This window comes from Panthera tigris, chromosome A3 (assembly GCF_018350195.1).
Source record: "Panthera tigris isolate Pti1 chromosome A3, P.tigris_Pti1_mat1.1, whole genome shotgun sequence".
In the NCBI taxonomy this organism is placed as follows: domain Eukaryota; kingdom Metazoa; phylum Chordata; class Mammalia; order Carnivora; family Felidae; genus Panthera; species Panthera tigris.
This window is the reverse complement of record NC_056662.1, coordinates 72,214,342-72,232,185: the sequence shown is the minus strand read 5'-3', so window position 1 is coordinate 72,232,185 and position 17,844 is coordinate 72,214,342. Positions and strand designations below refer to the sequence as shown.

The window sequence follows — 17,844 nt, the reverse complement described above, 5'->3', positions numbered from 1 at the left end:
AGTAGCCCAAGATCATAAAGCTAGCTACTGGTGGAGCTTGGATTTGAACCAAATCCTCTGAGAGAGATTTAGAGGTTCTCTCTCTTCACCAGAACTGGTTACATAATTTGAAGGGCCCAGTATAAAATGAAAATGTGGGGTCCCTGTTCAAAAATTGTTAATAATTTCAAAATGGTGACAGCAGGGCATCAAACCAAGTGTGGAGCCCTTGTAAACACAGGTTACATACCCATGAAGCTTGCCCTCCTCTTAACCATATCACTTTCCTCCATCATGTCCTTTGTCTCCATACCTCAGCCTAATTCACTACTTATTTGTTCCAAACCACAAGTCCACTGTAAGGGGTCTTGCAGAGATTCATGAGAGACACATATCCAGTCTGGAGACAAACAACACGTATTTCTCAGTCAATTCTTTTACTTGCTGAGATTTCACATTATGCTCAACAGCAGAAAATATCCCATAATTTTCTAAGTTTTGAAGATCAAGCCTTCTCTTTGGTTGGTCTCTAAAACCTCCCTTTTAGTCTGCTTCTGTCTTTAAAAAAGTCACTTTGCCATTTCCCACTGCAATTTTAAGCATATAACATCATGGTGTCATGCACTGTTTTTTCCCACTGTGATTATTTGCAGCTGCTTCAACCTAATGATGGGAAAAGGCCTCAGATCCTTATAATTGTAGGGTCCTGATTAATGAACACTTTACCTCTCTGGATCTTCTTTTGAAGATCTTTCCAAACCTTTCACTTGGCACCTTCATTCAAATGGAATGTCTGGAGCTTGGTGGATGGCGTGTTTTCGTGTAAACCTTCTACTGTCCAGCACACATCCTGAGAACAAAGGAAGTCTGTTTGCAGTGTGTATGGAGGAACAGGGACATGCACTTTACATTTTCAGGAACAGCAGTGGGTTGTGTGTGTTTATCTAGGATGGGTAGAGTTTGGAAGTGGAAGGCTAGAAGACAGAGAAAGCATGATCTCCGCCCCTGGCAAACATATCCACCTAATTTGATGTCTAACCCCAGACTCTCCCATCCTCACATAACTTCACTATGATTTCCTTTTCCACAAGAAATCTTGGCTGTTCTTATCTTTAATTTCTTTCTAATATGGGGTAAGGCAGATGGAAGCAGCCCCCAACTGAGATTCTTCATACTTTAAGATTTAAATGTGGGCTCCTGAGATTGATGCCTCCCTACCGCTTATGCCTAAGATTGGATGAGATTGTAGATAATTTGTGAATTTGCCATGGAAAAGATAAGGCACAATCAAATATCTAGAACAGTAGTTGTTAGGGTGCCTCAATGGCTCAGTCAGTTAAGCATCTGACTTCAGCTCAGGTCATGATCTCGTGTTTCTCTCTCTCTCCCTCTCACCCTGCTCCTCCTTCTCCCTTTCTCTCAAAGTAAATAAATAAACTCAAAAAAATAGAACGGTAGTTGTCAATCGTAAAAGACCCCTATCCCTTTTTATAACGAAACACCTCCTTCACTGTCCTGAAATGAAATTCATCTGTGATACAACCTACCATCACACAGAAAAACCTTCTTAAAATTAACATAAATGTTCTATGTGTGACATAAAGAAGAAATAAAATTAGAGTTAGGGTCTATGTTCAAATAACTATAAATAGGTTTTTCACCCACATCATTGCCCTGAAGGACATGTGAAAGACAGGCAGGATAATCTCTTTGTTCTATGGAACTGTCCCACACATCTGTCAATCCTGGCTCCTAGCCACCAAATACCAGTTAGCATGCCTTCACATTCAATCAAAAATGTACCCATGATTCCCAGAACACCTCCTAAATGATGGGACTGTCCCTGTAGAGAACCACTGTTGTGACTAGAAGTGCCTGTGTATTGGGTTCCTTTGGATTCTCCCTTGGTTAGGATTTCCAGCTAACAGGGCAAGATATGCTTGCCATTCTCCCAGGCTAAGAGTTCTAGGGCTGGCAAGCCTGAATTTCGACCAACGTTGCATCTTCGACTTGTACACAACTATTTTTAGGCCACTAGTTTTAATATAGTGCACATACACACTCCATAGTCACCAAGGTCTCTGACCATGTTGGGATGAGCACTGGGTGTTGTATGGAAACCAATTTGACAATAAATTTCATATTAAAAAAAAAAAAGGAAATGTTCAAGCAACAACAACAAAGAGAAATGTTTAAATAATTGGTATAATACATATATCTTTTGAATAATTGTTTATAATAAAGAAATTGATATCAAAAAAAAAGAATAACAAGGCTTTGGTCAGGGAGGGGCCATACTACGTATATAAAGTGAAGGAGAAAGAACATTTATTTTGTGCCATATTTAAAATCTAGGGAGAGGACAATGATGAGTTTGTCAATGTGGTAGGTTGCTAAGAAAGGCTGGTTGGACTTGTACCTTGGTTCTCTCTGACCCTGAGCTCAGATTAAAGGAAGCATTATAAACACTTTTTCCCTAGCCACAGACAGGTACTAATATTTGCCTCGTTTCTGCCTGCTGGCTACAAAATTGGAGGCAAACAGGGACCCAAAGGAAATAAGAGTCCCCTCACCATCATGCCTCTTGATATACACTCCTAATGAGGATTCCAAACATTTTTCAGGCACTTATAAAGATGCTGAGTTCTGGCCGAAAAGAAAAAGGAAAAACAAAACAAAACAAAACAAAAAAAACAACATATGTTTGTGGAAACTTCTGTGAGTCACTCTCTAGCATTTACCAGAGGACAGTGTTTTGCTGCCAGAATAAACTAATATTTGAATAGAAGATGAATTCTAAACAATCTAAGGGAAAACTTAAGTAACAAAATCCCTCTTCACCATGACCTATGACATAATATTTGCCCCTCTTCAATTATTCTCATCCAACATGTTTACTAACTTAACCCCATGCCTGGTTTCTGGACTGTACAGTTCTTACATGGGCCATTAAGAATCAAGTGTGTTAGGGGCGCCTGCGTGACTCAGTCGGTTGAGCGTCTGACTCTTGATTTCAGCTCAGGTCATGATCTTTTGGGCCACGAGTTTGAGCCCTGTACCGGGCTGTGCATTGACAGTAGGAGCCTGCTTGGGACTCTCTCTCTCCCCGTCTCTCCCACTTGAATGTGTGCACCCTCTCTCAAAATAAATAAATGAACTTAAAAGAAAAAAAAGAGGGGCGCTTGCATGGCTTACTCGGTTGAACGTCCAACTTCAGCTCAGGTCATGATCTCACATCCGTGAGTTGGAGCCCCACGTCAGGCTCTGTGCTGACAGCTCAGAGCCTGGAGCCTGCTTTAGATTCTGTGTCTCCCTCTCTCTCTGCCCCTCCCCTGCTCCTGCTTTGTCTCTCTCTGTCTCTCAAAATGAATAAACGTTTAAAAAAATTTTTTTAAAAATCACGTATGATAAATCAATGGATAGAAGATAAAAAACATTCCAAATGGGGACAGGCACCTGGGTGGCTCAGTCAGTTAAGCATCTGACTAATTTTGGCTCAGGTCATGATCTCAAGGCTGGTGAGATGGAGCCCCACTTCAGGCTTCTTCTGATTCTCTTTCTCCCTCTCTCTCTGCTCCTCCCCTGCTTGCAAGGGCTCTCTTTCTCTCTCTCTCTCTCAAAACAAATAAACTTAAAAAAAATAAAAGCCAGAAAGAAATTATTTCTAAAAATGGGGAACAATTCATTCATGCATGCATGCATTCTTTTTTTACTCAGATTAAATTCATTTATATTACATTACATGTGCCCTCAGCTCCCTTGACCCCTATGACACTTCGAGATACTCACTTGATTAAACAATGACCCTTGGGGCTGCCGCATGGCTCAATCATTTGAGCGTCTGACTCTTGACTTTGGCTCAGGTCATGATCCCAGGGTCATGGGATCAAGCCCTGAGTCAGGCTCTGCACTTAGCATGGAGCCTGCTTAAGATTCTCTCTCTTCCTCTGCTCCTCGGTCCCTCTCCCCTGCTCACATGCTCTCTCTCTCTTTCTCTCTCTCAAAAACAAAAACAAAAAATAATGACCCTTATTAAAGGTACTGTTTCCCATAGTGCCTTCTGTGCATGCTAAATGTGGCTGGCAAAGAACCAAACTAAGCTGAGAGATCCCACTTGAATTATGATCATAAATCTCAAATAGACCCTTAATGCTGCCAGCAATCAAACTGTTTCCCTAGTCCTTTTAGTCTCCCACTCACCCAGGATATATTTTATACCTTCTCTGTTCTGCAAACCTCACATACCCACTCACCGCCCATTTTCATTCCCTGTCGATGGCCTTGCTTTTGATTTCACTAAGAAAATAGAATGAATCAGAAGAGAGCCCCCACAAACACCCACTACCCGCATCAGTGCCACATCCTCGGTTTCTTTCCTATGGAAATAAGCACTTTGTGCCCCTAGAAAAGGCCACTTTCTCTACTTGTACACTAGATACCACTTACTCTCACCTACTCAAGGAGATCACTCTAGTAATTATCTTCTCAATTCTTTCTTTTTACTGGATCTTTTCCATCAACTTACAGACATTATTTCTCCCACCTTTGAAAAACCTTCTCTTAACCCCAACTTCTTCCTCCAGCTACTACTCTCATTTCTTTCTTCCTACAGGTTGTCTATATTCACCATCTCTAATATCTTCCCATTTTCTCTTAAACCTAATCCAATCAGATATTTATCCAATCTGCTTCAATTAAACTGCCCTTATCAAGGTCACCTTGACTTCCCTGTGGCAATATCCAATGGCCAAGTCTCCATCTTCACCTTAATTGATCAATGAGCAGAATATGATCACTCTCTCATTCTTGAGTCACTTTTCCACCTGGCTTTGGAAGCAGACTTAACCTAGTTTTCCTCTTATCTCCCTGGCAGTTCTTTCCAGTCTTCTTTGTTAGATTCTCTTCATCTTTTTGATATCCAAAAATTGAAGTATTCCAAGATCCAGTCCTTGGACCTCTTCCCCTTTCTATCTTCACTCACTTATTTGGTCTCATCCAGTCTCATGGCTTTAAATACCATTTATTGTAGCTGTGTCCAGCCTGCATTCCCTGAACTCCAGGCTCACATATCCAGCTGCCTCTTTAATATCTCCACTGGGATGATTAATAGACATCTCAAATTTAACAAGTCCAAAACTGAACTCATGATATCTTCCTGCCACCCTACCACCAAACGGTTTCTCTTCTACTCTTCCCCAGTTTCTCAAGCCAAAACCTTGAGGTTTTGATCCTTGATGCCTCTCTTTCTGTCACACTCCAGATCTGATCTGTCAGCTTAACCTTCAACATGTGTCCAGAATGTGGCCACTTCTCACTATTTCTACTACTACCACTGCTATCACTCACCTAAATTAGTTGCAGGAGCTTCCCAACTGTCTCCAGCTTCCATCTTTGACACTATTCAGACCCTACTCAGCGCAGAAGCCAGAGTGATACTGATAAAACACAAATCAAAGAGGGTCACTCCTCTGCTCAAAAACACTCCAATGATGTTTTTAGTAAAAGCTTAATTCCTAAAACTCCTTTAAAGTCCTACATGCTTTGTTTCCTGTTCATTCCCTCTCCAACTTCATCCCTTGCTTTTTCCTTCCTTGCCTGCCTCATTCAGGCAGCATTCTCCCCATCTTTTGCTGTTCCTTGGCCTTTCCAGGGACCCCCAGACCTTTGTATTCACTGTTCCTGGGATGTTCTTCCTTCAGACATGACTCGTTCATCTCCCTTCCTCAGATGTTACCTTCTCAGTGAGCCCTTCCCTGTTTACCCTCTGTGATTGTCCATTTATGTATCAACTTGACTAGACCCCAGGATGCCCAGGCGTTTGGTCACATGTTATTCCGGATGTATCTGTGAGGATGGTTCTGAATGAGATGAACATCTGAATCAGTAGATTGACTAAGCAGACTGGCCTACCAAATATGGAGGGGCCTCATCCTATTAATTAAAGACCTGAATAGAACAAAAAGGCTGGAATAACAAGGAACTTTGCCTGCCGGACTGTGGAACTTGTCTTCTGCCCTTGGACTGGAACTTGCATCATCAGCTCTCCTGGTTCTCAGGCTTTCAGACTCAGGCTGGAACTATACTACTGGTCTGCTACATCTCCAGCTTTCCAACTGCAGATCTTGGAACTTCTCTGCCCCATAATCATGTGAGCCAATTCCTTATAATAAAATTATATATATATATATATATATATATATATATATATATATATACACACACACACACACAAATCATGACTCCCAGCCCTTCCACCATGTGAGGCCCCAGCTATGAACCAGGAAGTAGGCCCTCACCATCCCACCACCACCACTCTCCCCACTGAATCTTCAGACTCCTCATCTTAGATTTCCAGCCTCCAGAACTGTGAGAAATAAATCTCCATTGTTTATAAGCTAAAAATAAAACAAAATAAAATTGCAACCCCTAAGTACCTCCCTGTTTTATTTTTTTCCTGTAAAATTTATTGCCATCTACCAAAACATAGATTTATTTTACTTACCCTCCCCACTTTTTTTTTTCTTATATCTACCAACCAGAATATGAGTTCCACAAGGGAAGGGTTTATGTCACTTTCATTCACTGCTGTATCCTAGCATCTAGAAGAGTACCTGAGATATATGGAGTATTGGATAACTATTTATTGAATGAATGAATGCCTAACCTATGCAAAACATCAGCTTTAGGTAGTAGTGAAATAGAGATGAATAAAGTTAAATTACTTAATGTTATACTTCAGGTTCCTCATTTATAAAATGGGGGTAATAATATACCTCATGGGACAGTTATGGGAATGAAATGACTGAATATTTATGGAATGTTTGGAATAGTGCCCAGTATAGTATTAAAGTAAGTGCAATATTAAGTAAACTAAATTTTCATATATATTTATATCCCTGCCCTCAAGAAGCTTGCATATAACAGAAAGGACATCTACAAAAACTACAGAGTGTGCAATGGTAGCACAGAAGGTGGGAAGGGTCAATATACCCTTAGGGTCAAGGAAGACTTCACAGAGAAAGTGATATTTAATATGAATCTTGGAGAATAAAGAGGTGTTTACTAGGTCAACAAGAAGGGCGTTCCAACCTGTGGACATAGAATAAATGTTTGCACCAGGTGGTTCAGAAGTAAGAATAAATCTGACCTCCCACCTTCCAGGAAGTAATGATCCAGGGTTGTCTCAATAAATCTAGCTTGTTTTTCCTACTTTATGCTTTAATTTGTCTTATGTAAGGGAAGGCACTGGAAACACTAAATATTAAGTTGTGGTCATTTCATTGTGTGGCAGAGAAAGTTTTGGAGATTATTACACCCTGGGGAAATGTTTGCCCCAATCTGCTTAATGTACTTGATGAAAAGAATCTGCTTAACTCTAAATCACCTTAATATTCTTGAAAGAATCTTCAGGTTTCTTACAGTAATTAATATGTCTATCATCTTATCTGCTGATAATGATCACAGGTAACCATTTTGCTTAAGTGTTACATTAGGATCATTTGTTTAAAAAGCACCCTGATTTCAATTTTACCATGTTTTATTCACTTATTTCATTAATTAACTAAAATTAGGCTGTATTTATTATTACAATGTCAGAGTATTATTATTAATTATTTTAAAAATAAAACAACCTTAGTGTCTATTAAATTATCTCCCAAGAGACAAGATTACATCACATACCTTTGATAAAGTCCTTTTTAAAAGAAAAAGATTTTATTTTTGAGTAATCGCTACCCCCAACATGAGGCTCAAACCCACAACCTCAAGATCAAGAGTCATACACTCTGACTGAGCCAGCCAGGGATCCCTCTTTGATTAAGTCCTTTTAAGTGAATGATCTAGAAATCAGTGAAGAAGGACCTCTGGAAGGGCAAGGAAATGCATTTCCCTCTGAAGCCTCTAGGAAAAATACAGCATTGCTGACACTTCGATTCCAGCCCAGTAAGACTCATTGTGGATTCCTGACCTCCAGAACTGCAAGAGAACAAATTTGCACTATTCAAAGCCATTGGGAAGAGTGATAATTCATCGTAGCACCAAAAGGAAATTAATACTGAGTCTGAGGCATCTGTATTAGTTAGAATTAGGTTCAGCTATAAGGAGTAGAACTCCCTAAATATCAGTAGCTTGAACAAGGTATACTTGAGCAAGTTATGACCTCTCATAAGTCCAGATTCAACAATCCAAGACTTATATAGCAAATCCACCATTACCAGATACCCAGGCTTCCTCTATCTTGTTCTGCCATCCTCAACACATGGTTTCAACATCATGGTTCAAGATAGCTGCTTAATCTCCAGCCATCACATACACCTTCTAACCAAAAGGAAGAAAGAGAAAATAGAGGAAAGCATGCCTTTTCTATATAAAAAACAAAGTTATTGAAAATTGTACACACCATTCAGCTTGTATCTCATAGACAAGTACTTGGCAATATGGCCACACCTAGTTTTAAAGGAAGCTAGGAAGTATAGTCCTTATTCTGGGTGAATTTGTGCCCAGTGAAAAGTAAAGGGTCCTATTCCCAGGGAAAAAGAAGAGAAGAAATAATAAGAACTACTTATAATAACTGTTACAGCATCAATCTCAGCTGAAATTATATTACAAACAGAATCAAAATCCTCAGTAATCCATTGGCTGTCACCCCTGCATCCATCTCCATCAGAACCAGACACATTCAAGCTAAGTCTTTTCCTTTACTTTGCACTTGGATGAGTACTGCCGGTTTTGCTTATATGTTTCTTTATCTAAGAATTAAAGGCCAATCAATACCTTTTTGACTGATATCTTTAGATCTATAATATATTATCAGTCAGGTTATTGGTATTTTGCTGGCTCAAATCAGTCTGTTTCTTTCATGTAATTATACATTTTTCTGCTATGATCCTACAGTTTATTTTCAGAGGACATTCTTATTTCCTCATTCACAAATCCTTGGAAGTCCTTTTCCATGGCCTCAAAGGACAAAAACAAATTACAAAGACATCTGCCATCAGGTTAAAGCCTGGTGCCCACAGATAAGTTTCACTCTTTTCTATGCTCACTGATCGTGGTCAGCCATTCCAATCCTAGAATTGTCTAAAATTTATCCCAAATGGAGCAAATTGTGACCATGTAGCTGAGTAAAAATTCAATGCCACTACTTGAAAGATAACTGTGCAATTTGATCTTGAAATTATTTTTGGCTAGAGTCAGGGTTGGTCTAATGAGTGGGTGAAGAGAATATCTATGCTTATTGAATTACAGCACGGTAGGTAAAATTAATACCCCTATTGTGCTGATGAAGAAATTGTGGCCTAGAGAAAGCAAGCAGTTTCTCCAAGGTCTGGGATCTTAAACATTTCACTATTGATATAACTTGAGAAATATGGGGAATGTCTCTGCTGTAAAATATTTCCCCATTAGTTTTCAGGATGCTTGAAATTTAAAACATTCTTTTGGTCTGGAAAGCAAATATGCTGGAAAATAAAGCCAACTCTTTACAGAATCCAGAAGGGAAAAATCCTTATGTTCTTTATATCGCCATGACCAATATCTTACTTCATGAAGGCCACCATCATTTCTCACCTGAGTTCCTACAGTAGCCATCCAGCTGGTCTCCAGATTCCCAGATGGCTCCTTCCAATCTGTTCTCCACATTACAGTCAGAAGGATCTTCCCAAAATGCAGATCTAATCATGTTACTCCCTGCTTAAATGTTTACAGACACTCTTCATTGACTTCAGCATAGTCTACAGCAGTAGTTGTCAACTTTATTTGGCAAAATTTTATATAACAAATAATTTTCATCATCATCCCCTCATTATTCTGAAAGCTAATCCCTAGAGAAAATAAAGGATCTACATACACAATTTTAAAAATAATTTTAACACTCAAACTTTAATATAAAGGAGAAATAAAAATAACCTAAACAACATTAGGTCACTTTTAAAAAATGCTTGGCCATGATTACATTAGAAGCAAAAAACTACAAATTTTGAAACAGTGGAGACAGCACTGACCTTCCCCATCCCCACTCCCTACAGACAAGCACTGGTCCAAACTCTTTAATGTGACCTGTAATGTTTTTGTGCTCTGAACTCCCTTCATCTCTCCAGCCAACATTCTCACTAATCAGCTTGCCTTGGGCTTGAATCCTCATAAACTACCTGACTATCCAATTCATACAATGGTTTCTCACTTATTGGTCTTTGAGCAAGAAGTCACTTTCTTGGCCTGGAACTCTTCTTTATCCTCTCTCCAGCTTTACCTGACTAGTTCCTTTTCATTCATGCCTCTGCTTAGAACTGATTCCTCTAGAAAGCCTCCCCTGACACACCAATAAGATGTGGCATCCCTCCAGAGAATCCTGAAATTTCCTCTATTATAGCATACATCACACTACATTGCAATTTTCTCTTTACCTCTCCAGGCACTCCCTGGACAATGAGTTTTTTTGAGAACATAGACTACTTGTGGTCACTGTTATGGCACACAAGGTTGGCACAGAATTGGCATTCATAATGGCTTATTAAAGAAAAAGGAAGTTGGAGAGCATCAAAATTTAACTTGGTTAAACTGTTTTATATTTCTACTGAAGGACACAATGAAGCTAGGAGTATTACAGTAAGCTATAATGTTTTAGAAACACATTACTTTAGAAAGATGTATAAATGTCAAAAACACAAAATGCATTTTGAAAAAAATAAAATGTAATAAACCTGACAAACATTCCACCAGCCAGGTTATTAAGGTCAACATCAACAGTGATAAGTCATGTTGATAGTATGTACTTTTGATGGGATATGATGAAATGGCACTTTACCTATGTGGTTTTCCTCCCTGAAACCCATAATCCCAGTCTAAACAAAAGAAAAACATCAGACAAATCCCAATTAAGGGGCATTTTACAAAATACCTGATGAGTACTCCTCAAAACTGTCAAGGTCATCAAAAACAAAAAAAGTCTGAGAAGCTGTCATAACCATGAGGAGCTATTAAAGAGATGTAATTATAGGGGCATCTGGGTGGCTCATTTGGTTAGACATCCGACTTTGGCTCAGGTCATGATCTCACAGTTTGTGAGTTCAAGCCCTGCATCAGGCTCTGTGCTGACAGCTTGGAGCCTGGAGCCTGCTTCAAATTCTGTGTCTCCCTGTCTCTCTGCCCTTTCCCTGTTCATGCTGTCTCTCAAAAATAAATAAACATTAAAAATAAATAAAAATAAATAAAAATATATAATAACTAAATGTAATCTGATATCCTAGATGAGATTCTGAAACAGAAAAATGCAAAACCTAAGGAAATTTTAATAAAATATGGACTTTTGTTAATAATAATGTAGTAATATTTCATCAATTATAATAAATGTACCAGGCTAATATAAGATATTAATAATAGGAGAAACTAGGTGCAAGGGCATAAGGGAACAAAATCTTTGCAATTTTTCTGTAAATCAAAAATTATTCTAAAACAAAAAGGTTTGCATTTTTATGGGCTAACCATTTTTTAAATTTTTTCTCAAATGTTTATTATTTTTTGAGAGAGAGAGAGACAGAGTGCAAGCAGGGGAGGGGCAGAGAGAGAGACGGAGACAGTCTCTAAAGCAGGCTCGAATGTGGGGCTCAAACCCATGAACTGTGAGATCATGACCTGAGCCAAAGTCAGATGTTTAACTGCTTGAGCCACCCACGCCACCCCTATGGGCAAAACACTTAAAAATAGACACAGCATCCAGAAAAAAAAAGTGTATAAATGCAACAAGTCCATGAAAATATTATAAACATCTTCAATCATAAGGCAGACGCAAATGAAGCCATAATGTAATACCACTACAAACACATCAGAATGGTTAAAATGTAAAAGACTGGGAAAGTCAAGTGTTTGTGTGGATATAGAGCAACTGAAATTCTCAAACATTGATTATGGGAATGATACAGTTGCTCTAAAAACAAATGAGCAATTTCTCACAAGTTAAACACCCTTTCCACAGATCCAGCAATTCCACTCCTAGGTAATTACCCAAGGATAATAAAATATGTACTCTCACACATACATACATACAATGTAAAATGGTATCATCAATCACAAAGATAACAAAAGTAAAAAAGCATTGTCACTTGGAAAATCCTGAAAATCCTGAAATAATGTTCTTAGGTTAGACGTGCTAAAATATTTAGGGGTAAAGCGTCATGATGTCCACAACTTATTCTCACATGACTCAGCAAAAGAAAAAAGGAAGGAATAATTTTAGAAGGAAGGAAGGAAGCAAGGAAGGAAGGAAGGAAAGTAGGAAGGAAGGAAAGAAGGAAGGAAGGAGGGTAGAGAGGGAGGGAGGAGAGGGAACAGCAAGTGTGGCAAAAATTTTAAAAATTGGTGAATCAAGATGAAGATCAAGAGAACTGGTAAATCAAGGGAACACCTGGGTGGCTCAGTTGGCTGAGCATCCGACTCTTGATTTTGGTTCAGGTCATGATCTCAGGGTTGTGAGATCAAGCTCTGCATTGGGCTCTGTGCTGGTGGAGTGGGGCCTGCTTGGGATTTTCTCTGTCTCTGTCTCTATCTCTGTCTCTGCTCTCTCTCTCTCTCTCAAATAAATAAACTTTAAAAAAAGAGAGAGAACTGGTGAAACAAGATGAAGGAAGTGAGGGAGGGAGGAGAGAAAGCAGTAAAACTTGTAAATGGTAAAATGCTAAAAATTGGTGAATCAAGATGAAGAGATGAATGAGTCATATTATTTTTATGACTTTCCTATACTATACATTTGAAATTAGCAGAATAGAAAGTTGTGGGGGAAAGCAAGATCAGTAATAGCACTGGTAAGTTGATATGAATTTCTCTATTGGTCAAGTTTTTTTTTTTTTTTTTATTTTGCTCAGTGGCTGGAGGTTAGCCAAAGTATTTATGTTGCCTGAGCACTTAAATGTGACTATCTTCACAGAACAGTCTGTGAAATATAACATGTTTTTTAAACTATGAAATATTTATTAAAAGTTTCTCAGATAGTTCAACTAAATTTAGCATTATATGTTTAACACCAGCAGAACTCAGATGTTAAAAACAAAGTTCTATCAACTTCTTTTGTACTCCATGACTCCAGGTCATGTTTAATTTATTTTTCCAGCTGTTTTAGAATCATATAGACATTTTTATTCAGAATCAACCTTAAAAGAAGGTAGAGTAGGCAATAAAGATAAGCTAACCAATTTTTGATTTAAAAGAATGATCCCTTGGGAGCCTGTATGTGTATTTCAACAATGGTACTGTGCTCAAACATTTTTCAGACTCCCACTCTGGTGTTTCAGAGCCTATTTGTGAATCTCCTAATAAAATCAGTATGGTTATTTTAAATACACCCACATTTTATTTAGGACAAAATGACAGGTGAACATGTGATCATTCAACTTATTTGCCATTCTTGAACTCACACGATAGTTGGTATTTTTAAAAAATCATGTCTACCTTAACGAAGTAAAAATTGCCAAAATAAATGCTATTCAAAAAAGAGTTTCATGTCTGTAAAATTAGAAACAAATAAGAGCTCTTATTTTAGGCCAGAGGTGGACAAATATTCTCTGTAAAGTTTCAACCAGTAAACATTTCAGGCTCTGTTGGTCGCATGGATTCTGTCACAACGAATCAGCTCTTGTACTGTAGTATGAAAGTAGCCTTAGACAGTACTTAAATGAATGAGTTTACCTGCATTCCAATAAAATTTTAGTTACAAAACCAGTTTTTGGAACACATTTGGCCTACAGGCCCCTGTTTACAGACCCGAGTTTTAGGTAATAATAGATAACTGACATAAATACAGTTGATCCTTGAACAACATGGGGCTTATGGGTGCCCATCCCTGGGCAGTCAAAAATCTGTATATAATTTCTGACTCCCCCAAAACTTAACTACTAATAGCCTATTATTGACCAGAAACTTAACTGATAACATAGTTAATTAAGACATATTTTGTATTACATGTGTTATACATTGTATTCTTACAATGAAGTTAGCTACAGAAAATGTTATTAGGAAACGTTATTAGGTGTCATAAGGGGCACCTGGATGGCTCAGTCCATTAAGCATCTGACTCTGGATTTTGGTAGACTCCATTCTTCAGGAAGTAATTGGAGGTCAGCTTACTCAGTATCAACATAATCTTTGTTTAAAAGGGAGAAAAACACATAAATATAAAACACAGCATACACACAAAAAACTCAATATCAAGGGGCACCTAGGTGGCTCAGTTGGTTAAGTGACTTCGGCTCATGTCATGATCTCATGGTTCATAAGTTCAAGCCCCACATCAGGCTTTTCGCTGACAATGCAGAGCCTGCGTGAGATTCTCTCTCCCTCTCTCTCTGCCCCTCCTATGTTTGTGCCCTCTCTCTCTCTCTCTCTGAGTGAATAAACTCAAAAATTTTAAAAGAAAAAAAACATCAATGTCAAAATGATAATGTGACCAATTAATAGTGAGTAAAATATTAGTTTGTTCAAAACAATCAAAGAGAATACAAGGTGAAAGCAATCTACAGAGTACTTCTAGCATTTTTATTAATTTCATCACCACATGAAAACAAAACATATTTCTTTGTTATTCACAAATAGTATTTTTTTTATTTTAATTTTTTTTTTTTTAATTTTAGAGAAAGAGTGTAAGAGTGGGGAAGAAGGGCAGAAGGCGAGAGAAAGAGAATCCCAAGCAGGATCTGCACTGTCAGCACAGAGCCCGATGCAGAGCTCAATCTCACCAAACGTGAAATCATGACCTGAGCCAAAATCCAGAGTCAGATGCTTAACCTACTGAATTAGCCAGGTGACCTGGCATTCACAAATTTTAAAAAATAAAACTAAAAATATTTTCTCAGACAGTGATTGATGTTTGCAAATGCTTGAAATAAAGAGCAAGAACCATAAACAATTCTATTTAAACAAAGGGTGCAAAGTCTTTGTTCATTTAAAAACATTTATTAGAACTAATGATTACAATTTTCACATCTTCAGAGGAAAAGAGATCTGAAATGTGGCCTGCACTAACATTTCATACTTACTGGACTATTTTCCCATTTTGATGTTTCCCCACTACACTAGTTGTTCTCAGATGTAATCTTTGAATGCATCAATATCATCTGGGAATCTGTTAGAAATGCAAATTCTTACCTCAGACTTCCTGAATAAGAAACTCTGGGAGTGGCGCCCAGAGACAACCATCCAGGGGATACTGACGCACACACAGGTTTGAGAACTACTGGTCTACATCTAGGCAGATGTTTATGTAGCTACCAAAAAAGAGAAAGAGCCATACTCTTCAGTTGTTAGGTCCCAGCACAGGCCCATCTCAAATCTCCTTCCCCTTACCAGCTTGGATCTAAAGGAGGGGAGAGTGAAAATGGCTTACAGATGGGAGCCCACTCATAACTGGTACTCTTCTTGCTCATCACCAATCACCTAACCCACATGTAGACTTAACATAGTAGTACACGAGGCATCTACACTTTCTCACTCAGCTAAAACTCAAGGACTAAGAATGCATACTGGGGACAGGGAGGAATACTATTTTTCATAAGAAGAATTACAAAGCATCTGACTCCTAAACCGTGTGTATATATAACATCAATTGCAATAATATCTTTTTTGAATTTTTAAAAATGTTTATTTATTTTTTAGAGAGATAGAGACAGAAGTGTGAGCAGGGGAGGGGCAGAGAGAGAGGGAGACATAGAATCTGAGGCAGGCTCCAGGCTCCGAGCTGTTGAGCTGTCAGCACAGAGCCCGACACAGGGCTCCAACTCACAGTGAGATCATGACCTGAGCTGAAGTCGGACGCTTAACTGACTGACTGATCCACCAAGGTGCCCCTATCTTAGGCATATTTTTAAGAGATCCATTAGAACCTTTACTTTTATGAAATTCATTTATATATGACATGTTTTTATATAATTATGGGGGATAAAATGTCCCTGAAGTAACTGCACTCTCAGAATGTGATGAAAATTCACCTCCAAATACAGAAGCACATGAACACATTGCTTTCAGTTTCTTTCTGTTTGGCTTTAACTCCTGCCTGATCAAAGAAATTAGAACTCTATAAATTAACAATTTATAGAATTAAAACAATTTTTTAAAATAATTATGGATGTAACTAATGAATGAAAATCCTACTTTATGCACTGTGTTATAATAAGCATTAGTGGTTGAGGAGGTTATAAACTAAAATAAAATTAAAAACAAAATTAAAATAAAATTTTTAAAAAGGTACTGGAACAGCCAGTTAAGAGGTTCAGAGGCTAAAACAACAAGGGAACCAAGGTCAGCAGCAGGACCCTCCAAACAGATGTGGAAATTGAATGGATATTTTTTAATGTTTATCTATTTATTTTTTGAGAGACAGAAGGGGAGAGGAAGAAGGAGAGAGAGAATTCCAAACAGGCTCTGTGCTGTTAGCACAGAGCTCAACCTGGGCTCCATCTCAAGAACCATGAGGTCATGACCAGAGTTGAAATAAGAGTCAGACACTTAACCAACTGAGCCACCCAGATGTCCCAAAACTGAATGGGTTTTTGAAGGATGGATGTGTAGGGAGATGGGAATGAAAGTTCCAGATAGGCATATGCCATGAGCAAAGACTATGAATACTTTGCATATATGAAGAATAATAGAGTAGACCAATTTAGCTGGAGTAGGAAATCCATACAGGAAAAATTCAGTAGATTAGGTCCATTTCACTAAATGTACTATGTACATTTACTTAAATGTCAGGCTGGGGCATTTGACTTGTTCTGAGAGCAATGAAGAACTATTTAAAATTCTAGGGACATGATGAAAGCAGTATTTTAGGAAGATTGATTTGACTAAATGTGTAGAGTAGATTACAGTTGAGCTTCTCAAGTTGTAAAATGCATATGAAATCACCTGGGATCCCATTAAAATGCAGATTCTGATTCAGTAGGTCTGGGGTGTAGGCTAAGATTCTAACACAATGCCAGTGATTCCCAGACTATTGGTCCTCAGACAGCACTTTGAATAGTGGAGGATTAGGGTATGGTTCTAAATTCAAGATATCCCCTGTGGTCTAATATTGAAGTAGGAAGAGAAAGCATGCCATAAGGAAAATAACTTTTTTTTTAATACAAAGAGATATAGCTAGAAAGCTGATAAATAAATTACAAAATACTAAAATTATTCTATTTGCCTTATAAGAAGGCAAGAAAGAAAGAACCAAAGAACAACAATGGGTTGGAAAAATAGAAAGTAGTCAAACCATAATAATAATCACATGCAGTGAAATAGATTAGAGTCACACATATATAGTTAACTGATTTTCTGACAAAGTCTCAGAGACAATTGGGTGGAATCTTCTCAATAAATGGTACTGAAACAATTGGATATTCATGTGCCCCATCCACCCCAAAAAAGAACCTTGCACTATGTTGAAAAATTAACCAAACATTAATCGTGGACCTAAATGTAAAATGTAATAAAACTATAAAACTTCTACAAGAAAGCTTAGCAGCAAATCTTTGTGACTTCAGTTTAAACAAAGATTTCTTTGCTTACAACACCAAATGCACTATTCATTAAAACACACACACACACACACACACACGCACACACACACAAATGGATTAATTTGGCTTCATCAAAATTCAAAACTTATCTTTCAAAGACACCTTTAAGAAAATGAAAATACAATCCACAAACTAGGTGAGAATATCTGCAAATCACGTATCTGATAAAGGATTTGAATCCAGAATTTACAAAGAACTCTCAAAATTCAATGAGAAATACAACCACCCAATAAAAAGAAGGGGCAAATTAAAAAAAATAATAATAACTTTTTTACAAATTTATGATGCTAGTCTGTTTACCTGTTTGCAAGAATAGACATTTCTC

The 17,844-nt window shown here is 38.0% G+C and overlaps 1 protein-coding gene across 6 annotated transcripts in view; it reads right to left on the bottom strand.

Annotated features, from left to right (window-relative positions):
• ACYP2 (acylphosphatase 2) overlaps window positions 1-17,844 on the bottom strand; it is a 277,959-nt gene that overhangs the window by 231,301 nt on the left and 28,814 nt on the right. For 2 of the 6 annotated variants that reach the window (XM_042981393.1, XM_042981392.1), the window contains one exon: window positions 706-829. The exons of 3 other annotated variants lie outside the window; for them this stretch is intronic. In XM_042981393.1, coding sequence (XP_042837327.1) covers window positions 706-759 — 54 coding nt within the window. In that variant the 5' untranslated portion in view covers window positions 760-829. Of the gene's footprint in view, window positions 1-705; window positions 830-9,546; window positions 9,600-17,844 lie in introns of those variants that run through there. One more of the 6 variants, XM_042981394.1, reaches the window with a different exon arrangement.